Raw genomic sequence first — 23,623 nt, forward strand, 5'->3', positions numbered from 1 at the left:
CAGAAGCAGGTACCCGCTGCCAGCGCAGGACACCTCGAGCATTCACCATGGGCCAGCCGCAGCTCTCAGTCCCGGGCTTCTCTCCGCTGCTGCCGGGAGAAAGTTTTGAAAGACAAAACTCCTGCCCCTGTGGAGTGGAAGAATTCAAAAGGGAGTTGCTGGGACCGCTCCAGGGCTGCATCTGAGCTGCTCAAAGGACTGGGCAGGCCCCGGTCTTTTCAGCTCTTTGAAAGAGCCCTGGCTCCCCCCTCGGGTTACGACGGCCTCCTTGGCTGCGCCGGGAAGGCCACATCCAGGGTTTCTCCAGCATTTTGATGCTTTTGACATTTAAGGCAAGAACGCCTTGACTTTTTCCAGCGCCTTCTTTCGCAGGGAAAGTTTCCAAGCCACACGTGAGGCTGGGGAGCTCCAACCCTGCCAGCAACCAAACGCTGCTCCCTGGCAGCTGGAGCTGGGCTGCAGGGGAGGTGGGGGCACGGAGCGGTGTTTCCAGGCCGGACCCTGTGGTTCTCAGCCCCCCCAGCATTGGGGTGTCCCCTGTTGCAGGTCTGCAAACACCTCCAGCAGTGCCTGAATGCGTCCTCAGGTCTGCCACGTACCCAAACCCTGCTGCTGCCCCCTAAATCAGCTGTGGGGCCTGATTTGGAGCATCAGAACAAGTGTCACCCTCAAAAAGCGGGATCCACACCTGGTGATCCCCCCAGCTCAGCACAGCGCCGAAAAGTGCAGGGCTGGAGATTGATAACACATATTTCAGAAAGAATTCATTATAATGACGTCTTTCCATCCCGCTAGGAGACAAGGCGAAGGAGCCAGACTGCCTGCCTGACAGACGCGGAGGAGTTGCTGCGCGATGGATAATGAAACAGTTTGAAGAAAATGCACACGCCCCATCCCCGAGAGGCTTGTTATTTCGGAATTAAGTGGGTAAACCACAGCATTTTTCCTTTTCCGCTTTTTCTTGAAAGGCAGGTCCCGGTCCCCGCACACAGAGCTGGCAACGGGCACGCTGTGAGCTCACACACAGCCCTGGGGTCACGGCCCCTGGGGAGCATCGCTGCTCCCTGCCACCCCTGGGGATTTCCCTGGTGCAAAGCCCACCCTCACGGCCTCACCGGGCTCCCCTGGCCGTGGGCTCCCAGTGCTCTTCTCATGCTCTTCCACAACAGGTACCTGGGAGATGCAATGGGACCTGCTCCTGCCCCAGATGTCCTGCGGGGTGGGAGCAGGATCTGGCCCTGGATGCAGAAAGGAGCTCACCAGCATAACGGCCTCCCCTGGGCACTCGCTTTCCAGAGGAACCACAGGATGCAACCCAAATGCTGGGAGGCGAGGAGCCGGGGTGGCTTTGGGGCATCTGCAGCCACAAGGGGCATGGCCAGAGCGGCAGCAAGGGGAGGCATTTCCCTCCCCACCCTCATCTCTTTCCTTCCCAAAAGTACCAGCAGCATAAAGCGAAACGCATCGGTGTTAAGAGTACAACAGGACTTTATTATATGAATTACTATTAAACATCTTTAAGAAAAAAATTACTTATGGAAATAAAGTCTAAAATAGCAACACGCACACACCACAGATTGGTTTTGTTGGTTTGTTCCTTTTAAAACATTTTGTAGAGAAGTGATACAAACGTCACTGAGAGTTGTACGGTTTTATGTAAGAAATGCATTTTGGCTTCCAAGCCGGTTTTAGTGGCCTTCCTACTCATTAGACCTGACTTTTTTTTTTTTTTAAAAGGAGATAAAAATAATCACTCTCCATCCTCCTTTGAAATGATGCTTTGTGCCTCCAAGATATTTTGAAATGGCTGCAGAGTGACATCATTCAGTGAGGCTTTGCCTAGACTAGGATATTTAAGGGCAAGTTGTTAGACCGTGTTAACGAACACAGCCCCAAGCCCCCGTGAAGCGCTGGGCTCAAAACCCACCGCGTGCAGCGGACGGAGGCTGCGCAGTGCCCCTGTGCCCCACCTCTCCCCACATTTCCAGCAGGCCTGGCCTGAGACATGGCCTGGAAGTGGCTCGCCCAGGGCACGGGATCGCAGACCAAAGCCTTACGTGGCTCTCGTAAAAGGACAAGGGGCACAACAAACCCTCCTAGGGCCCCACCAGCGCTCGGCCGTGGGCTGTAAGCACCCACCTGGCCACGAGCACCTCGCTGCTGTTCGCCCCCGACCCTCTCACTGCCACCAGAGCAGCCGTGGGGTGATGGCACCATGGGGACAAGCAGCTTCCTACCCGAGCTTCTGCTCCACCGCCTGTCGGTGCGTCCTGCACTCACGGAGACTTAGCTGAAAATTAAGCACTCGGTAGCTCAGAGGCGCTGGAACATTTACAAGCTGATCCAATTCCAAGCTTGGTTTTCTTCCAAATATGCAGAGCTGCTTTGGGCTGGGAGGGAGCGGCAGCAGCCTCCTGCTAACCTCAGAGCCAGCAGGCGACGGGGAAGTCGCCCCTCCTTGCTTTCTGCCAGTCCCAGGCTAGGGATAAAAGCCCCGCTCCGCTCCTGAAGGGCCTCCTGTTCCCAGCAAGAAGCCCCAGCTCCACACTGTGCCCCTGCACACAGGGACACACACACCCTGCCAGACACCGGTCCTACCCTGCACGGCACAGGGCAGCACCGTGCCTCTCCAGCACCTCCCCGCGTCCCATTGCTGCTGCCACAACGTCACCTTCGAGGCAAGCTCGGGACTGCTGCGGCCCCCGGCTCCTACAGCCAGCACCAAGACTCGAGGGACGCTCCTCTCCCCTTCCTTCCACAGAAAAGGAGCTGCCACCAAAGCCAGGATGGGTCCTGGGGGTGCATCTCCTGCTGCTCCGAGCCGAGACCTCGCCGGGCTCCTGCTGCAAGCACCCAGCCTGCGAGCACAGCGCCCAGGCTGTGCAGGGCCCTGGTGCGGCTGGGAGCACGCAGGCTGTGCCCATGGCACGCCGTGTCCCCCAGCACCATGTCCCCAGCACCGTGTCCCCAGCACTGTGCCCCCCGTGCCATGTCCCCCGGCGAGGACGGCCTCGGGGCAGCGAGGCGCGGTGGCGCTCAGCAGGTGCAGCGGCTGCGCTGCTTGCGGAGGAAAAAAAAAAAACCTCTTGGCGTCCGCTTCAAAGGCATGCGGGCTCCGGGGAGGATTTGAAAAGGAGCCTGTCGGGAGCCAGAGCCTGCAATGTGGGCTTTTGTTACCAAACCCCGCGGAGAGGCAGGGACAACAGTTGCGTGTGTGTCTGATGGCTGGGGCTGCCGCGTCTGCCGCCTTCACAGCTCAAATCTTGCAACATTTGTGCTGGTTCACAGGAGCCAGAAAGTGAAACAGGCACGTCTACAGCCACCTCCTGATTTGAGCAGTAAACAGATTATGCCGATAAAGGAGAAGAAAATGTGCTGGCGGGAGCAATTTCTGACTTAATGCTCGTCACTCATTACTTACACAGGGAAGGAATTTGTTTACGTAATTATTTTTAGCCTGACAGCATCTCTGAATGCTGCAACGATTCGAGCGCTGCCTCCTGGCCACCCCTGCCCTCCCCTGGTAAAACGAGCCCCCAGGGAAGGGAGCTCTCCTGCTGCCACCCCGAGCCCCAGCCCCACAGCAGCTCCTGCAAACGCTCCGTGCCGAAAACGTCTCCGCCAGCCCCAGCTGCAAATGCCCAAATCTGCATCTTACCTACAGCAGGGGCGTCCCCAGGCCCGCCGAGGGCCCTGCCTGGCACCTGGGGAGCACCACCAGCACGCCACCCCTGCTGGACGTGGCCTGGCTTGGCCGTGAGGGTTAAATCAAGGAGGAACCCAGCCGCTGGTGCCGTGCCGGCACAGGGAGCGCAGCTGGAGCGAGCCGGCCTCGCTGCGGCCGCTTCGGGTCCGGGCTTCAAGGCAGTTTGAGCAATGCCAAAGGCAAAGGTTTAATTCAAAGCGAAACGCCTTGGAAAAGAAGGCCCTTCCTTTTATAAACAATTTATATGATTCGACTATTACCTGATCTGAATCTCTGCTCATTACTCCTAGCAATAGTAGGCAACGATTTTTAGGTTCTCTCTCTCCCTCGTGTGTTTTCTTTTCCTGCGTGTGCAGAGCAAAGTTGCATCCGCTCGCTGCAGAGCTATGTTCAGGACACTGCAGCCCCGCAGATCCCCACGTTTGGACGCATCCTCGGTAGCACAGCTGATTTTCGCTCTTCTCGCGACGCCGCTTGGATGGAGCAGGACAGGCGGCTGCTCCTCGGCTCTCAGATCCACCAGCTCCACTGCAGCTCAGGTCAGCTGCCGACTTTTTTTTCCTTTTTTTTTTTCCTTTTTTTCTTTTTTTTTTTGGCTGATTTGCTAGATAGGAGAAGTTGTTTTCAAACCCCTGGTAAGAAAACTTTGTGCCTCACTTCAATACTTGTACTTCAGAGGAGTACAAAAGCAGAGGGGGAACAGCCAAAAAACTGGGTTGTTTGGTGTTGGGTGTTTGTTTTTTTTTTTTTCTTTCCTTTTCAGCCATCTTCTTCTTAAGCCTTTTGCATGTTCTGTGCCAGCAATAAAGCCCAGTGCTGGGACCTGCAGGGGAGGGGATGGGGAGGGAAAGAGAACAGCGTGTGCTCAGCCTCAGCCACACCATGGCCAGCACCAGCCCACAGCAGCACCTGGGGCTTCCACAGCACCAGTGGGGCTCATCCACACCCAGAGGGGCTCCGGAGCCAAACCAAAGCACCTGGGGCTGCTTGCACGCTCACCAAAAGCGTTCATCCCCCAGTGCCTCTCACCATTTACTGCCCTTCCTTTGGCGTCTCCTCCTCCTCCTGGAGCTGCTGCCTCCGTGCTTGGAAGTCTTCATCTGAAAGACACAGGCAGATGGGGGCTGCCGGGGGCTGCGGCCACCCCATGTGGGGTGCCAGCCCCGACATCAGCCCCAAATCCAGCCCCAAATCCAGCCTCAACGCCAGCCCCAATGCCAGGGAGGTGCTGCAGTGAGGAGGCAGCTCGGGTCCTTCCCCGGGGCAGGGATTTCCTTGCTCAGGCAGAAAAAAACCCGGGACTGGGACACAAACTCTGCCAGAACACGCCTGGGAAAGGTGGAAGGAGGTCTTGGCCCAGGGAGGCATTTCTGCCACGCAGTCACACCTGGGGCAGCTCCGGGGCGGTCGGGGTTGGCACAACAGTGCCAGGAGGCGCCTCGGTGCAAATCCAGCTGCCGACAGGTTTGGTGAGGCAGTGCCCTGGCCCCAGGCTATGCACAGCCTGGCCACAGCCCCCAGGACTCCCCAGCCTGCTGGGCTGAGCCCAAAACGTATGGCACGGCACGGCACGGCACGGCACGGCACGGCGTTTCTTACCGCACGAGTGTCCTTCCACATCGTCGAGAAGATTTGCCGTGGAAGCTGCCGTCCCCAACCTGCACCTTCTGCTAAGGAAAACTTGTCAGGGGGACAGGACGTGGCTGCAGCACCAGCAGTGACCCTTCACAGCCCCCAGCCCAGCCCTGGGAGGCAGCTGGGGAGGCTCCTCGCCAAGCCACAGCCTCGTGGAGTCCCCTGGGACCACGGCTTGCCCAGCCTGCACCCTGCAGCCCCTCAGCGGTTCCCAGCTGCTGGGGACAGATGGCAGCGAGCCCCTTTTAGGATACACCTGGTGCTTCAACAAGTGTTTTCTTTTTGACTTCCTCATCTTCGTCTTCTCGGAGAAGGCTCTGGCAAGTTCAAACAGCTTCTTGCGCGTTGCTGGAAGGAAGCAGCCAGCTGAGTCTCACCCCAAACCCTCCCCAAAGCCGCCGTGGGTGGTGGGGAGGAGATGGCCACGGTGCTGACATTGTCAGCCTTGCACTGGGATTTTTGTGGCATTCCCTCCCCGTGACTAACCCAGCCCTCCCCAGGGGGTCTCAGCTAGCTGTGCTCTGAGCCAGGCTGCCCAAAGAACTGGGGCTGCTCTGCGATGGGAGACGCAGACTGAGTGGCTAAGAGGGAAAGCTTGGGAAAGGGAGAGGTACAGCAACCCAAATGCTTCCTCCTCCGGGATCCCAGCAGAGCTGGGACTGAAGGACTCCCGCGTGGCACAGGGCACGGGATGCCCAAGCCCAGGACTGCAAAACGCAGCCAGAAACGTCACCCCAAAGCTCTGCTGCCAGGGCTGAGCAGTGTCGTAGCGCGACGTGCACCTGCAGCGTGCGGTACCCCGTGCCTTGCACACCCGCGTGCCAGCCGTGTGAGTCGAGGGGTGCTGGGGACACCCGTGCCAGCCTGCCACGAGGGGTGGCAAGGAGCCCAGGGGCACACGTGCCAGCAGACCCGTGCGGCAGCCCCCCAACACCCACGGATGTGCTGCGTGAGCCAGCTCTGCCCCCCGCCACCCCCTGCACCCCTCAGGGGCTGCCCACCGCCGGAGCTGGAGCCCGACTCACACTTTCCCATGTGTTTCAATTTGTCTCTGAATAAGGCATCGTCGGACACGGCACTGCCGGCCTCGCTGGTTCCAGGGGGGGCTGCGTCACCTGCAAGGCAAACATCTGCTCCCAGGCGGCACGTGGCAGGGAGAGGCTGGAGACAAATCATTTCCATGACCCAGTTCCAGCGCTCGTGGAGCGCGGCCCTGCCACGAGTGGCGCTGAGCACAGCGAGCAGGGTGAGGGCATCGGCACGCCGGGGGCTGGCTGCAGGTGAGGCCCCCCCGCTGATAAAACCCCCGAGACCCTGGGTGCAGAGACCTGGGCTGCAGGGACCTTGACTCGGCCACGTTTTGCCCGGCCCCGCACGGGGACGCGGACAGACACCAGTGCTAATTCTGTCCCCGGGCAGCTGCCCTGCTGCCGAGGTTAATCAGGATTACCCAGAACAGTCATTATGCCTCCCAGGCACAATCCTCCGCTCCGATCAAGGCAAGGGCGGGCTCTGTCACCCCTGGGAGCTGCATCCCTGCTCCCAGCACAGGGACACGGGAGCAGTGCTGCCTGGAGAAGGCAGGGCGAGGCCGGGGAGGGCTCCAGCACCCATCTCCATCGCCTGCCCTCCCCTCTCCTGTGCACTCTGGGGGCTTTGTGCAGCAGGGAGGGACCAGTTGGGTTCCTCCCCTTACAGCCACAGCAGAGGGCACGGCCTGGCACGGCACGGCACAGCACAGCACGGCCGTCGGGCAGAGCTGGGAGGCACCCAGCTGACGAGAGGTGATGCTCCTGTGCCTCTTGAAATTACCTGATAGTATGGAGGAGAAACCAAAATCGTTGCTGCCAGCAACACTGCTCGACTTGGACTTTTTTGACTCGTATTTCAATCGGTCTGAAAAACAAAAAGCCCCGAGGCCTGCTTGGTCAGAGCCCTGGGCAGCATGCGCAGCTCTGTGCTCATTCCCCTGCCCGCCCGCTGTGCTCACAGCCCAGTGAGGGGCCCCTCACGGCAGCACGAGGACGTGAGGGGAAGAGGGAAGGTGCGTGGGGACAGGGGAGGAACAGCCCTGGTAAAACCATGCTGGCTGTCTCCCTGGGATGGGCTTGGAGGGCACTGCCAGGGCTCCTTGCCACAGATTTGCTGGGCAGGAGGAGCAGAGCCTCGTGGCGGGCAGCTCAGCACCAAGAGGAGCCGAGGAACTGCACCCTGCTGCTCGGTGTTGGCAGGTCAGGCTGCCACCACGGCCCTGACCACATCCTGCACGTCTCTGCCACCACAGCAGGACCTCTGTCCTCCAAAATGCAGGCAGAGGCTTCCCGCGGTGCTCCTCACCTCTCTCCAGGGCCAGCAGGAAATCCCGGTTCCTCTGCAGCTCCTTCATGAACTCCTCGTTCTGCAGGAAGAGCGCGATCCGCTCGTCCTCCAGGTACTGCTTCCACCTCCTCTCCTGCTCCAGCGAGCCCTGGCCCCGCGGGACGAGCCCCCTTGGCACGGGCTGCCGGCAGCCTGGAGAGCCCTGGGCAGGAGGCAGACGGGGAAGAGGTTGGGCACGGCCATGGGACCTGGCCCCCATAAAGCTCTCCAGAGCCCCCCGCTTTATGCTGACCCTGGCATTTTGCTCCTACGGGCTGTTAGCAGCAGGGTCCCTGCCTCCCTCTCCAACAGCCCCACCCGGAGGGGCACCCCCCAGCCAGGGCAAAGGGGGCACTGGGCACCCCCACGGGGTGGAGGAGCCAGGGGATGGAACCAGCACGGCACAGCAAGGAGCCGCTGTGCCCCTGGAGGAGCTCATTTTCAGAGCCTATTTGCAAGTATTTTTAATTTAAATACAGGGAGTTGAACTCGGACGGCACCTGGTGTCGAGGTGAGGGAGGAAGGTCTCGCAGCCGGCATCGCTGCTTTAATTTCCCCGACGAAACAGCAGAGGCTGCAGTTTCCCCCTGACAAACGCCCCCGTGCTCGCATCCCCTGGCTCCTGGCGCGTTTGCACACGTGGAGGAGCAGAGCCACGCTGCACGGTAGCGATCTCACCCTTGCCTACAATATTTAGCTGATTTGTAGCTGCTCTCAGAGCGCCATAAAAAGCAAAAGCACACAATTACCAGGGAAAGAAAAGGGCAGCTGCTCCTCTCCTCCCCTTGAGCCCAAATGAATTGGCATGTTCCTATTCCCAGAAAGGTAATATAGCCTGAGAAGCTCAACTTCCAGGGCAATTATTTATGGAAACGTGGCAGGCTGCCTTTGGAGCCAAAAAGGGAGGGAAGAGACGATGCACGGGGAGGGAAGGGCATCTGCAGCTCTCCCCTGGTCCCTGCCACGCTGGGAGGGCGCTGGCCCTTGCAGAAAGGTGCTGCAAGGCCAAGCTGCGTGGCCCCAAAACTGCTGTGAAGCATACGGGGACTGCCTCCCACGGGAATCCTTTGCTTTGCACAAGGTTTGGTATCTAACGCATGCAACACCAGAGCATGCAAAACCCAAGAGCGCTTCTCACCGGGGCAGCAGGTCAAATAATTTAAAATATTGACTGCTCCTTGCACGTGGCATTTCTGGCACCGCCTGCTGAGCTAAGTAATGGCGAGAAGCCTCGGAGCCTGGCTGGAAGTGAGTGGCTCAGCGCCGGGGCGCAGCGGGGCCCTCACCTGGGTGCGGGGAGCCTGCTGGGGCAGGATGCGCAGGAAATCCTCGGGGAGGTTGCCCAGGAGCGGCGGGTTCCAGTTCCTGTAGCGGCCGGGCCCCGGCACGTCCGTCCTGCGGGGAAACACACAGAGAGCACCCTTGGGCCAGGGGGACCCCACGGCGCCGCAATGGGGGGCACTGGGGCCTCCCACCCAGCTCCACGCTTGGCCTGGGCACTGGCAAACCTCCCGCTGCCTCCCCAGGCCCTCGTGTTAGCACGAGCTCAGGAGAGCGAAAAGCTCTCCTAGCGAGTCTGAAATCGCTGGGAGTTGTTTCCAGGCCTCACCCCACCACCTCGCAGGCTGCATTTCCCTTCTCCCTGTTTCGCTCAGCATCCTGGCAAACAGCACCGCGGGAGCTGTACCCCTGCAGGGCTCTGCTTATACATTTTGTCTCCCGGACATCAAAACCAGCCTGCACAACCAGCAGAACTGTCTGCAGCGGGGACCTGGCGCAGGGAGGCAGCAAGGGCAGGGGCAGGTGCTTTCCTCCAAGCCCACGGTTGTGGCTCAGCAGCCCAATGGAGCAGCAGCAGCAGCAGCAGCAGCAGTGCCCCGACACGCTGCCCTCCCACGGCCGTGGCCCTGCCGCCCTTCCCCACGGCGGCACAGCCAGGAGGGCTCCCCGTGCCAAGAGATAAGAGGTGCGGGGCCCCGGCCGTGCAGCACCTGGCGTTTTGGAGAGGCGTCAAGCGCTCCCCGCCCCCAGGAGCTGATTTTTGCCATTCCACTCGCTCCAGGAGCGGCTCTCCGGGCCCCTCAGCTGTTCACGTCTCGGGGCCTCGCGGATGTTATTTAGCCAGCTGTGAGCTTCATTCATCCCCCTTGGCTTCGGCTCGCCCAGTCCTAACAAACTGATGCCAGACCCCTCCTGTACGGGGGGCTCGTGCCCAGCAGCCCCCCTGGCACTGCCCCGTGTCGCAGCGAGGGGCTGGAGCTCACCTGGGCGGCGGCGTGGGGGGCGCGCGGGGGCAGCGGGTGCCCAGTGCCTGGCTCTCGTAGGCAGGGGGGGAGTACACAGGGGGGGGTTCCTCGTCCGAGCTGTCCGGCTCCAGGGTCCGCTCCAGGATCTGGAGGGGGAGAAGGATGGGGTGAGGGTGAGCGGGGGCACTGCTCCCCCCGGGGACCGGGACCAGCTGCGCAGTGCTGCTGCAGGATGGGGACAAACGTCCCAGCTCTGTCCCCTGGCACTGGGGGTGCTGCTCTCGAGGGACGAGGCGCAGCATTTTGGCAACTGGGAGGGGGGGTCCTCTGATGGCAGCAAAAGGCTTCCTGTTGGTTTGGGGGAAGAAAGGAGGGAGGAAAGCAGTTTGGCTCAAGCCTCAAGCACTGCCCAAGGCGAACCACGCAGGCTGCGTGCTACAAATCAACCAAACTGGGACTCAAACGTCTGCTGCCGCTGGGCTGGTACCAATTTTGCAGGTGGCACAAACACGGCAGAAGGGGAGCGCACCGCCACGGGTACCTCGGGGGGGATGCTGTCCTCCGAATCCGAGCTGTCGTCGCAGCCGCTGCCGTCCAAGTTCATCTGCAGGAGCTGGTCGATGGTGGCGTCCACGGCGCCGTTGTTGGCCCTCAGAACGCACTCGATAATGTCGTAGTCCATGTTGGGGAACATGGTCTTGAAGTCCTCCATGGCCTGGTTGAACTCCAGCCGGCGGACCTGCCTGGCGGGGCGGCTGTTGTTGAGCTCCTGCGCCGAGGAGCCGCCGCGGGACCCGCCGTTGCTGCTGCTGCGTCGGAAGAGGCTCGTCATGGCGTGGGGAAAATGGACCCAGTCCCAGTCCCGGTCCTGGTCCCAGTCCCGATCCCAGTCCCAGTACGGCGAGTGCCTGGTGCCCCTCGTCACGGGGCGCTGCCCCGGCTGCCGGCGGGGAGCATGGGTGGGCGGCGGGGGCACCGCTCCCTGCGGCCGCAGCACCGTGTGTCAGCCCCCGGCGCGCTGCAGCATCCTCCCACCTGTGGGGCAGAGGGGAGAGAAGTCACAAAAGTCACCTTTTTGAGGTTGTTTTTTTGCAAAAAGCCGAGAGACCCCGGAGCAGCAGGGAGGAGGGCGGCTTTGAGCTCCGTCCCCGCCAGGAGCGGCAGCTGGATGCGCACTAGGCACATTTTTGGTAACACCTCCATCTAAAGCCCATCTCAGAAATCCCCCCTTCTAGGGGTTTTTCTTTCCCTTCGGAGGGAGGAGCACGATTTTTAACTTCTTCCTTTTGTGGCTCTGCCTCACTTGCTCAGCCAGCAGCGCGAGCATCATCCCTGCCCCGATGCGTGGCCAGGAGGCTGCAGGCAGGGGCCGTGCTCGCCGCCAAGGTGTGAGCAAAGTGCCCAGAGGCGCAGCGAGATCTCCTGCTTCAGTGGGGGAAATTCAACCAAATTCACCCTATTCAGCCGTGTCCTGGCACATCAGGAGCAGCCAGGAGTTCGGGTTCGCCGTGCCAGGCGCCGCACACACAAATTGCGAGAGCTGCGAGGTAAGGAAAGTGGCACTGCTTCCACTGCAGAGGGCTCCACGGATTTCACGTTTCCAGGTTTTATGTTTATTTATAAACATGGTGAAATCTCTCTTTAAAATAAAAAAAAAAAAATGGAGTCATTTCAGTGCAGGGGGCTGAAGCACTGCGGCACAACAAATCGACCCCTGGGAAAAGCCACCAAATCCAAGATTAACGTTCACTTTAAAACCATAAACAGATTATACAGCCACTGCTTCTCACTGGGAAATGCAGGGCCAAATTCAGTTCTGGATTAACTCCGCTGTTTAAAAAGAATTACCCCAGGAACACTTTGGATCCATAATATCATTTTCAGGAGCTTTTTCCCAAGCGGCAGGCAGAGAGTTCACAACAACTGTCCCTAAAACTGTATTTAATGGAGAAGAACACGCCAGGCACATTTCTCAGTGAAAGGCTGCATAATCGGGTTCAACACCATTAAGCAGAGCAGCCACCTCTGAAGGTCACCCGAGCTCTCCCGTGCCCTCACCAAGGCCACCCCACGCACAGAAGCCAGGACTGGTGGCGAGGGAGCAGAAAGGCTCACGAGGAGGCACTTCTGAGCGTGGAAAGCCACCGTCTGCTCTGTACTCACTAAGAAAATGCATCTGAAGGGATCGCTCGGCCACGAGCCAGCTCCATCCCAGCCCTCAAGCCCTCTGCAGCTTGTGCCGCGTGAGCGGGGCGCGACGCCACAACCGCCCTGCCCGGCTCTGTTCAGCGCCGACAAACAAATCCGCTGGAGTCGGTGAATAAAACATCGCTTCTTGGTTCCTCCTCTGCTGCCATGATTCATTCACAGCAAAAAGCCAGCTTTGTTCACACCTCTGGGATTAGGCTTTAATCGCAATATTGCATTTCTGGTTCCGTCGCACGCTAAACCGAGCTCTAACACCTTCCCGGGGGACCCGCGCTCCTTCTGGGTTCGGCCACTCAGCGAGGGCAGGTTCAGAGCCCACACGTCGAGGGGAGAACAGGCCCTAAAGGACATGCTGCAAACACACACAGGGTCCAAACACAAAGACCTGAGGGTGAAGAGACCTGCGGAGAACTCACTAGTATGGCTTTGCTGATCTAACATCAAAAACATCACATCATCAAATCGGTCTCCAAAATCAGGAAGCGTGCCTAAAAATCCCCCAGTCTATTTTAAAACCCTAAGATCTATAGAGCAACAACAAGTGCCTGTGGTCAGGGGTATTCGTCTCCCACCGTGTGACTTCTGAGCGGGTATTTAAGGTCTTCCCTTAACCACGAGGGCTGGGCAGCCCCGCTCAGAGGGAGCCAAAGGCCCCGGCCACCAACACGCAGCCGAGTGTGGAAATCCCTCTGCCCTGCTGGGGAAAGGCCGGGCTCTCCCCGCTGCAGACGCCTCTTTTCTGTGGAAGGTGTTAGTCAACGAGGCACCAGGGTCTGGGACGACTCATTTAAATTGCAGCCCATGCCAGATAGCGTGACTGGGAGCAGCAGCCTGCTGAATAATTGAAAGCTTCTGGTCCTGAGATGAAAAAAAAAAAAAAAAATCAGGGACGGGGACAAGACATTTGTATGCCAAAAGGGCTCTGCTGCACATCTGGCTTTAAACAACAACGAGGGATTGTGCCGCAAGGACGCTCCCAAGCCCGTGAAACCTGAGTCACGGCGGCGCGGCTCACAGGGACGCTGCCCGGCCGGTGCTGGTGCTCACGCAGGCAAATTGGGCAAAAGCAAGGCACAGGCAGTGCCCCCAGCACGCAGAGGGGCAAGGCTGCAAACGCAGGTCTTAAAAACCCCATTTTTAATGTGCTGATGACATCCCAGAGAAATGCAAACCCCCCCCCCACAGCAGCAGGCGTTCAAATCCAGAGAAAGGCGAGTGGGATCCCCGTGCCGGTGCCGCAGGGAACGGTCTGGGCACTGCTGGCCGGTGGCTCCGTGATGTCAGCGAGGGGCTGGGAGGGTGCCAGGAAAAGCAAAATCCTGCAGATGGCCCAAAAAGGAAGGAAGGAAGCTGGCGGCCAAGCACAGCCCCAGGCGAGGGCAGCGCCACGCTCGGGGCACGGCCAGGCGCAGGGAGCCCCACGGCACCCCCAGCTCACACAGCCCCAAATCCGCACTCGGCTGAGACAGAGCCAAGAGCAAGACCTCAGCAGCCACAGAGAAACCCTTCGTGGAGCTGGCTGGGGAGCTGATGAGCCTGGAAAGCTCATTTCGGAGAGCCCAGGGCACGCGACACCCTGCAGCATGGACGCGGAGCAGGACGGGACGCGGAGGAGACTGTGCTGAGGGCGCTGCCGGGACCAGCAGAGGAGCAGCTGGAAAATCCTTGGGGCTGGTGAGCCCAGCGATTTCATGCTGGGAACAGTTGCTCAGCTCTGCGAGGAAAGCAGCCCCGGCAGCTGTAAAAGCAGCGGGACCGACTGCTCACAGCCCTCGCAACTCAGGGCAAAGCCTTGGCACCAGCGCGAAGGAGAATATTCTCCTCCCGAGTCTCTGCTGCAGCTCAGACAACAGATGGGGTTGCTTAAACGCGGCTGGATGAGACCAGCCCTTCTTCCCCTGCTCCAGGCTCCGGAGGGAAAGCTCTCAGAGGAAGACTCACGCTGGACACGTTACATCAAGAAGTGCTTCAGCCAGGGGAGGTTTTCGGAGCTCTGCCTTCAGCCGGGCCCCTTTGGAGGGACCTCGCTGCAAAGGAGCAAGAAGCGCAGGGACGCGGCCGCTCGGCGGCTGCAGGTGCCCGGCCAGCGGTGGCTGTAATAGGATTAAAAGCAGGATGAAAAGTAAACGATGGGGAACAGAAATTACGGTAGTGTCTAGCAGCAGATTGAAATTCAGAGCACACACCGAGGACGTGCAGGATGTGGCTGCGTTCAGCCTGCCCCAAGTCTCCTCCGTCACCTCTCCGCCGGCCCCGGCAGCGCGCACACCTCAGCCCGGGGAGCTGCCCGTGCCCAGATCCTTTCGCACACGGGGCTCCCTTTAAAGCTTGTTCCACCACGAATTAAAGCGGCTGGGTTTAAGCCCTTTTCAAAAAGGTATAAAGCAATCAGGAAAAGAAAAAAAAAATAAAAAAGAAGGGGGAAAGAAAAAGCCCTGTGTGAAAACCCGTGCAGCACGTACCTCTGCAAACCCAAATCCCAGCGGCTCTGAGAGCCACGCTCAGCCGGGCCACAGCAGCACCAGGAGGGGGTCAGGGTAACCGAGCCCCCGTCGGGACCTGCACCCATGGGTGCCTGTCCCCCTGCTGCGGCCGGCAGAGGCCAGCAGCACCGTGCGCCCCCGGCCACCCGATTCAGGGAAATCCTCTTCTCCTGAGGGATCGCAGCGCCGGGAACCGCGCCGTGCCACCCTCCCTGACAGATTTACGAGGGGCCTTTGTGTGCGCACCAGATGTCAGCCCCGCAGCACCCGGCCGGCCTGCAAAGCAGCCCCGAGAGGCCGAAACGCGGCGGCTGCTCTCAGCCCAAGGGGAAGCAGGGTGAGGGCTCCCAGGGGGTCCCGGCCCTCCCCCGGGACCCTGGGTGGCAGCGGGGTGCGGGGACTCCCCAGTCGATGTGAGCGAGGGACGGAGAGCCCTGGGTTGTGCAGGACAGAGCCCTCCTGGAGCACCTGGTGTTTCCCTGTGACTAATCCCCGGGTCTCACACACATTTGCCAGGCCACAATCCCAGTCCTTTTCCCCCCGCCTCCCCCCTTCCAAACTAAGCCTATATTAATGAGATGGCACTAGATCTTAATCAAAAAGTTGCCCGCCTTGCGAGGCTGCCTTCCAACGGCTTCATTGAAGGTAATTTGAGCTTGGTAGGACGGCATTCCTAAAATAGTTGAGGGAATTCAGACGCGAAACAAGGTTTCCAGGAAGGGATTAAAAAAAAATGGGTCAAGCAAGTGTGAGCGATTAAAGTAACCCAGCATCCTTTGTATGATTTAAATGCGTCTCTCCTCGGCTCTATCCCGTGTCGACGTGCAGTAAAGGGGATGCAAGAGGCTGACGAAAGCAGCGACGGCACCCGGGGGACGGCACCTGCCCGACGTGCAACCAGCCCAGGGCAGGAAGGAGGGAGAGGTGCCGTGAGCGGGGAACGGGGTGAGGTAGGGTGCTGGGGGCTCTCCCAAAATCCTGGCCCCTCTGTGAAGTTGCTGCAGACCCAGCACTGCCCCATGGCCCTGCAGGGCAGACGCTGTAATAGGAAAAGCAACCAAGCAAATTCGGGGCTGGAGACACAGCCCTGTGGGCCCCACCTGCTGGTGCTGATGCTGAGCCCAAACCCAGGGACCCTTTCCTGAGTCAAACGCCCTCTCCGTGCCTCAGTTTCCCCATCCACATGCAGCATAACAACATCCCCAAAGGGCTCCGGTGCTGCTCACGGCCGTGCCGTCGGTGCCGGCCTCGCAGGAGGAAACCTACGGGGGCCCTGCCAGCGCCGAGCCCCGGGCACCCCTGTCCCATCCCACAAAGCCCTGGCTCCATATGTCGCCCGGCCCCGTCCTGAGCCGCTTATCCCCTCTCCTCCCTTTGTGCTCCCGGCTCAGCGCCAGCCCTCGCCGGCCGCGCGCACAAAAGCAGCGGGAAGCTGCCGAGAGGAAAAGGAAACCTCTCGCAGAGACAAAGGTGCTCGGCTCTGCTGGGGCCAGCACCAGGAGGTCAGGGCCGGCGGAGGAGCCACCTCCGGGTTTTTTGGGGATTGGGTTTGGGCACCTAACTGCAGGGCGGGTGAGAGCTAATCCGTGCTGGGGGCAGGGCTGGGCACGCATCGCGCCTCGCTGGGTCATCAGCGTGGGCTCGGTCACAAATGCTAATTTGGCATTTTCGGCCAAGGGTCAAAGAAATTGAAGGACAGAGGGGGAAAAAGGAGAAAGGGCCTGAGCAGAGCCAGCCCCATCCCTTGGCAGCACAGGACACGTCCCACCTGTTCCTGGTGCAGCAGGAGCACACTGGGGATGGACTGGGAGGGACTGGGAGGAGACCAGACTTCCCCTGCCCCAGCCTGGGCACTGGGGTGAGCTTCCAAAGGTGAGGCAGCAATTCCTGAAGCAGCTTCGTGCAGGGGCACAGAAGGAAGAAAACCAAGGGTTAGAGGCAGGGGCAGTGCGGGCTGAGGGCCTCCCACATGGGCTCTGACCGGGCACCAGCACCCCGGCACCGAGGTGCCACGGGGCCACCAGCACCCGCTGCTGCTCTCTGGCCTCCAGGATTTCAGGGCCATCGCTCAACATGCGAAGGAAAAAAAAAAAAAAAAAAAGCAGCATTGATTCGCCCAGGGCTACGTGGAGGAGAAGGACCCGCAAGTTTCTATGGAAACAAAACGAGGAGAGTAAAACTCTCACTCACGGGCACGGTAAATTATTTACCAGGACAGGCCCCTGCCCATTAGGATCTGGTAAAAAGATTTAAAAGTGGTCATTACGCAGCCTGCTCGCAACCACTACATTCAGGCCGCTGAAACCACAGGCGAGGAAGAGGAAAGACTTGGGGTTTCCACGCCACGCAGGCGGTGAAACCCACAGGGCCAGCACGGGCTCGCTCCGGGGCACAGCTGGGGACCCGTGTGAGGGTCCCGTGTCCCCGCGGCCCCCTCTACAGCTCGAGGAATGCCTCCAAGGAGCCCCCAGGTGCCCAGACCTGTGGGCAGCCCCAAACCCTGGTGCCGAGAAAGCGAGCTGCTTCCAAACTTCTTTCACCTGTCCCGCTCCTCGCTGCAAGGCACGGCGATGCCCAGCACGAGGCCACCCAAAAGGCTCCCGTCCGACACCGCCCGCGGGAGCCGCGCACCCTGCGAGGCCGCCCAGCCCTCGGCACTGCCAGCTCAGCACCGCAGCGAGCCGGCACCGGCAGGGAGAAAGGGAGTAATTAAGTTGCAAATGGAGGAGTTGCCTTTTTTTTATGAGTCAATAAGCCATATGGCTGATGGAAGGCACCGAGCTGACGATTCGGGCACTGCCGTCCCCTGGTTGTCCCGGGACACGGCACTGCATTGTGATCGCGCTGCTCTTTTGTCCTCCCTCGCGCCGGGTGACATTGCTCAGCAGAGGAGAACCTGCTTGAAACACTACACCTCGCCAGGGACGGGCATTTAATTAACGCCGATCCATCAGGCCTCTCCCGCAGAAGCGCCAGGAAGGTTTCAGGACGCCGCGGGGATCGCGGCTCCATCCTCCGGCACACGGCGGGGAGGTGAAAGCCTCCTGTGCTCGCTCTGTTCCCTCTGCTCCACCACAGCACATCGGGATTTGATACTGAAATGCTGTGGGGTGCTAACCCGGACTGCCAGCTCCCACGTCCGCACAGCCCCGCTGCCAGGGCGAGGGGACCCCGCTCGCAGCCCCCACGCACGGGCTGTGCGCTCCGGCAGCGCGGCCACCGAACTAGGGCACGCTCTTCCTCCAAGCCCCAGCCTCACTTCTCCTGCGTTATTTTTAAGTTTGGGTAATTAACTCACACCCAGCTCCGTCACTGTGCTGTCCCAGTTGCTTTGGGCCGGCCCGACAGCTGCAGTTACCAGCCAGGGAGGTTAAAAGCAAGAAGGATTTCAGGAGCAGTGGGCTGGGACGAGCCACCAGGCTCCATGGGCAGCAGGATTAGCGCTGCAGCTGTGCTGTCCGTCTGCCTGCCCGCAGCGCAGAGGGGCCACGAGCCCTCGTGCCACCCCAGAGCACCACAGCCCCTCTCCAGCACAACTCTGAGCCCTTCCCGAGTGCCAGGACCCAGGAGTTGTCCCCAGGGGATGTCCCCTGCCCTGTGCTGTGCTACGGCCCCGGCACGCAGGTGCCCCATCTCCACCTCCCGTCACCACCACCCCGCGCAGTCCCTGCAGCTCCAGGGCCCCCAAAAGGCACAAGGGGGAGCAGGGCAGGCTCCCGGGCAGCAGAGGCAGGGTCAGCATCCCCCCAGCACACGGTACCTCGCAGCGCTCCGGCCGGTCTCCCAGTCTCCAAAGGCTGCCCTCGTGCCAGTGCTCCACGGCTGCCTGGGAACGGGGAGGTAGAGAAAGAAAGAAAAAACCACGCTGTTATAATTGACTCCGTAACTGAGTCAAACACTAAAATCAGCTTGGACGTGCCAGGAAGTTAAACAGCAGTTGTGCCGTGCCCCATTTTCTGGAGACAAGCCACCTGCTCTCCCTGTTACAGCTCGGCCCTGCTCCGCTGAGGCCTCAGCCAGGCCCCAGGGATGCGAGCGAGGGCAGGGACCGAGGAGCTGCCAGGCAGAGGGGAGAAACACCACCCCTAGGAGCCAGGGCTCGTTTCCCAGCAATTACAGCGGACTGGGGCTAGGAGAAAGCACAAGGCTGCACGCAGGTGGCCAGGTCCCCACGGGACGGCACGGCTAACAGGGGCACCAGGTCAGACACGTCCCGTGCGCCACTTCAGCCGTGGACAGGGAAGGACCTGCCGCAGACGGGGGGAGGACGCCAGGTACGCTGGTGCCTTGCGTGGGAGGGCAATCAGGAGGCTGCAGATCGCGGTGCGGCCCCGGGTGAACTCTTTCAGGGCCAGGGAAGCCGCTCAGCGTGCGCAGAACACCTTCAAACTCCAACAAAATGCACCCTGTCTGCAGCTGGACAGGATGGCAGTGCTGCGCACAGCATAACGCACGCTGGGTTTCCACCAGCACCACCAAGAGCCAGCTCCTGGGGTCGGTCCCGAGTCCACCAAAACCCCTGGGGGCACCGACCCGAGCCTGGCAGGGCCATGGAGGAGCTCCTGGCCGGGGCGGCAGCACCCCGGCACCCTGCTCGTGGTGGGAGGTGGTGGCACGGCGCTGGGGAGCCACGAGGGGCTCTGCCTGCCGGCCGCGGTGCTGGCTTGGGTTTTAAGAGACTTGTTTGTTTGTTTGTCGCTGGGCAACCGAGAGGGGATGGAAAAAAATATCAATATCCTATTGTCACCTATGAGTCACTGCTCGGCACGGGCCGAAACGCCCCGTCCTTCCCGCAGGATGCTGCTGAGGCCCTGGGGAAATGAGCGGAGAGCCCGAGGTGCCCCGCGGCCACCGGCACTGCCCCTGGGGCTGCCAGCCCTGTCCCCGTCCCGCTGCCCACGGCCAGGGTCAGTGGTGGCACAGGGACACCGGTGGCACAGGGACACTGGTGGCACAAGGATAGCTTTCCACGTCCCTAAAGGCGGTGAAGGAATTTGCATTTGTATTTGCATTTCCTAATTGCGCCTCCGGGTTTCCCGGGACATCGGCCGGGCTCGGTTTCCATGGCAGGTTTTGTGCGGGCCGGGAGAACCGAGGCAGGCACAAAGGGGCCACAAAGGACCTGCCACTCACCGCCATCAAAGGCGGCCGCGGGGCCCTGGGTCCCTGGGGATCCCCCCCGGCACCACCAGGGCCACGCCACGGAGCCCCACGTCCGATGCCCACGGGACACGGGAGGTCTGAGCGCTGCCGGGGCAGCAGCGGAGATGTGCTGCCCACGGGGATGCTCCGGATTTGTACTTTATTTTTTGAAATCTGATGGTTTTCAAAGCCAGGCGACTCCAATTTATCCCAAGCAAAGGCTTTGCAGAGCCTCCCGGCACTCCCTAGCCCGTTCCAAAAAACGGGAAGTTAACCAAAAGGCTCGTTTTAACATTTTCCAGTCGAAAAGTCAGCGCGTCTCAGTGGTTAATACATGCGTCAGGGACAGCTAACCAGCACGGATTTTTCAAAAGAGGTTTTGGAAAAAAAAAAAAAAAAAAAGTTGAAATTTAAACAAAGTGTCTCAACTGACCAGATCCCAAGTTTCTAGAGTTACACCACACGAAACGAATAGCTGAATAAATGAATGGCTGCTTGACCTTCTGTCCTGACTCCGTGTGGAACCCAGCCCGGTGGCAGCCGCTCCGTGCCAGCAGCCTCTCCCGGCCGTGCCGCACACGCAGCCGGCAAAGCGCCCGAGCGGAGCCGCAGGTGGAGGTTTAGCAGCGAGGGGGATTTGCTCCCGCAGCGGCAGCACCCCAATTTCACGGTCCCACAGGTCCACACGGCACAGATCAGCCCGGCAGCCCCTGGAGGGATGGGGCAGAGACGTCCCCAGCCCCGCTCATGGCCACGTTTTGGCAGGGACGTGAGGTGCCCCGTAAGGCCACACGGCCCCTTTCTTCTGCAGGACCTGCTTCACATCGTGGGCACAGCAGAGGCTTCAGCAGAAAATCCAGGGGCAAGGACGGGTTCAAAGCAGAGTTGGAGGATGCTTTTTTCTTTCCAGTTCCCAACAGCAATCACCAATCGATCCTTCTGTTCCTGGGAGGTTTTACTCCGTACCATGGGCGCTGTCAAGAAATAAACGCTGAGTCCCTGCAGCAGACAGACCTGGTTCAAATCAAACCCGCAGATATCCGAGCTGGCAGAAGGACAGAGGCTGGGCTTGGAGCTCCAAGTAGTGGGCAAGCCAGGACAAACAGCCACCAAAAGCCACCTGAACCGTAACGCTGCCGCCCATGGCATGGTGCTTGCAAGTAACTGGGGATTTAGGATGCTCTTGGGCAGATCCCTGCACTACAAGGAGCTGGCGAGGGCTGACTGCAGAGGTGCTGAACCCGACGGAGATTTCGCATCGACAGGGATGCAATTTCCCTGTTGCATTCAGGGGATTCCACACCAGCACGTCTCCCAGCCTCTGCACTGGCTCCATGAACCAGGAGCACAGCCCAGCAGAACCCAGTCCCCAAACCACTTGCTGCAAGCCCAGCGCCACCGAGCAGAGGCTCGGCCACAGCCAACATCTCCCCGCACTCTGCCTGCGGTGCCACCCGTCACCACCTCTCACAGCTGCAAGCAGATTCACATTGTTACTTCAAGCACTCCAATTTTACAGTATAAAGTTATTCCTCTCAGCTCACGCTGCCCAGGAGCCTCCCCACTCTGACCAGGGGCACCCCGCGATGCCAGCCCGAGGGTTAGGGCAGCAGCACCCATCCCGCGGGTCCTGCCCTCAGATTTTATCCTCACGGCGACAGCAACCGAGCGTGAGTTACCTCTCAGCTCTGCTCCTGACCTTTCCCGTCCGAATGTGACTGCCCGGAGCACGCAGCACCCCGCTATCTTTGCCCCCGCAGCGCACGTTTGTGCAGGCAGATAAGCTGCAAGGGCTCGCTATCGTGCTGGGAAATGCCACGAGCTCCCCGCACGTTCCTGCCAGCCCCACGGCGGCTGCAGCCCGTGGCACCCACGTACACAGCACCCATGGGTGCAGCTCCTTCAGCCACCGTGAAGGGAAATCCTGCCCAGCGATGCCGCAGATCCAGCTGGGGGAAAAGCCGGGTGTTGGTGCCCGGGTTAGGTGCCGTTCTGTGGGTTTGTGTTTCGAATTTGGAAGGTCTTTGCTAACAAAATGCTGAGAAAAAAAAACCAACGAAGATCTTCTGGGAAGCTATCTGCTGGGAGAAGGGGTGGACGCCTTCCACCTGTCTCTGGAGCAAATGGTTTTTGCAGTCGGAGGTGCTGGGCCCAGAGGACGGCGTGTGAGGCTCCGCCAGCACCAGGCACATCCGTGCCGTGGCAGGACATCGCGGCAGCAGGGGCCACAACGGGCACAAAGCAGCAGTGACAGCACCGTGAGCCGACCACAGGCTGTGTCTCCTTCACCGTGATGACCACTGAAACCTTTTCTGTCCCCCTGCCACCAGCAGGGGCCGGATCCCCCTTTCCCAGAGGCTTGCAGCTCCTGCAGGTTCCTATTGCCCCATTGCCAGGGCTTCCACGGGAAAATCTTCATGAAAACCACGACCAGCTTGGCAGGGAGGTGCACGGAGCTTCAGTCTGCATCATTAAAGACAAACACGGAGGAGGAGAAGGCAGCAAGGAGCATAAAAGCCTTCGTTGGCTGCCACACGCCCCGGCCACCAAGTTTGGGTGCCCCCAGTCTTCGAGGCGGAGGGGTCGGCCCAGGCCAGCAGGATTTCCCCCGCGGGTTTTGTCACCGCTCCGTCCCCCACGTTTATTTTCGGTGGCAGCAGCGGGAGGACGTGCGAGGAGGAGGTGCGACTCGGCTGCTTTTTTAAAAAATAATAAAAAAGGAGCTTTTCCAAACTGCCTGGCGAGGCAGACGGCACTCGGGAGCGCTGCTTTCAGGCGGTGATTCCCAGGGGCGAGGCAGCTCCTGGACTCTTCCCCGGTCACCGTGTGCCCAGGACGGCCTCGCTGCCAGCCCCACGCGCCCCCCGTCCCCAGCAGGGTGACACAGCTCGGCTCCGGGGGTCCGCAAACACCTCAGGAGCCGGGAGCTAACCACGAATACCAGGCATGGAAGGGGCCTGCTGAGGTTCCTAAGCTGTGACCAGAGGTGTCAGGGGGTGCAAGGGCATGGCTGGGTTTGTGGGGTGTTGAGGAGCAGGACGGGGATTTAAGAGCACTAACTGGATTTTTGGGGAGCTGAGGAGCAGGATTTAATACTGCTGGCTTTGTGGGGAGCTGCGGGGCAGGACGGCATCCCGGGGCAGGACCAGCCCCACAGCACAGCCCCATGCTGGGGGCAGCCCGGGGGGGGGGGGCAGCACGACCCCAGCCCCGGGGCCCTGCCACCGCCGTGCCCACCCCCGGGGTACCCCCGGGCACCCTCCAGCACCCCGGAGAAGCGGGAGCCCCCCCACACACCCTCCCCGCGGCCCCCGTGTGGCGCTGCCCGGGCCCCGGCCGCCCCCTCCCCGCTCCCCGCCGGGGCCGCGGCCCGAGCAGGCCCGGGAGGCGCCGCCCGCTTTGGGCTCGGCTCGGCCGTGGCCGCACAAAGGAGCCGAGCCCCGGCCCGGCCCGGCCCGGCCCTGCCCGGCCCCCTTACCGGCACTGCGGGGGCGGCAGGCACGGAGCTCACCGGGAACCATGGAAAGGAGCCGGGACGGGAGACGGAACGTGGCGGGCGGGCGGGGGCGGGGGCGGCCGCCGGGCCCGGCTGCTGGGGGCGGCGCGGCGGGGCCGGGGCCGGGGCCGGGGCCGGGGTTGGGGTTGGGTTGGGGTTGGGGGGGGGCGGCGAGGAGGGGGGCGCGGGGCCCTACCCCCTGTTGTGCCCCCCCCCCACCTCCGGTTTTGGGGACCCCCTCCTGTTTGGGGACCCCCCCCCGGTTTGGGGACCCCCCCGGTTTTGGGGATCCCCCACCGGTTTGGGGACCCTCCCCGGTTTTGGGACTCCCCCCGGTTTTGGGGATCCC

The 23,623-nt window shown here is 60.9% G+C and overlaps 1 protein-coding gene across 5 annotated transcripts; it reads right to left on the reverse strand.

Moving 5' to 3' along the window:
- Window positions 1–1,470: 1,470 nt before the first annotated feature.
- Window positions 1,471–23,386, reverse strand: CUEDC1 (CUE domain containing 1). 5 transcript variants are annotated; one of them, XM_068656037.1, is made up of 12 exons: window positions 23,257–23,386; window positions 18,397–18,462; window positions 10,487–10,980; window positions 9,964–10,091; window positions 8,986–9,094; window positions 7,679–7,862; window positions 7,154–7,237; window positions 6,367–6,456; window positions 5,596–5,689; window positions 5,306–5,364; window positions 4,736–4,806; window positions 1,471–4,529 (listed from the first exon to the last, which is right to left on the reverse strand). In XM_068656037.1, exons 3-11 carry the CDS (start codon window positions 10,775–10,777, stop codon window positions 4,739–4,741), a joined length of 1,107 nt encoding a protein of 368 aa, XP_068512138.1. In that variant the 5' UTR covers window positions 10,778–10,980; window positions 18,397–18,462; window positions 23,257–23,386; the 3' UTR covers window positions 1,471–4,529; window positions 4,736–4,738. The 5 variants fall into 5 exon arrangements, with proteins under 5 accessions (XP_068512138.1, XP_068512141.1, XP_068512140.1 ...); XM_068656040.1 differs by having other exon boundaries at window positions 23,290–23,314; XM_068656039.1 differs by lacking the exon at window positions 23,257–23,386 and adding an exon at window positions 21,458–22,104.
- Window positions 23,387–23,623: the final 237 nt, after the last annotated feature.

Source organism: Anas acuta, chromosome 19 (assembly GCF_963932015.1).
Source record: "Anas acuta chromosome 19, bAnaAcu1.1, whole genome shotgun sequence".
Classification (NCBI taxonomy): Eukaryota; Metazoa; Chordata; class Aves; order Anseriformes; family Anatidae; genus Anas; species Anas acuta.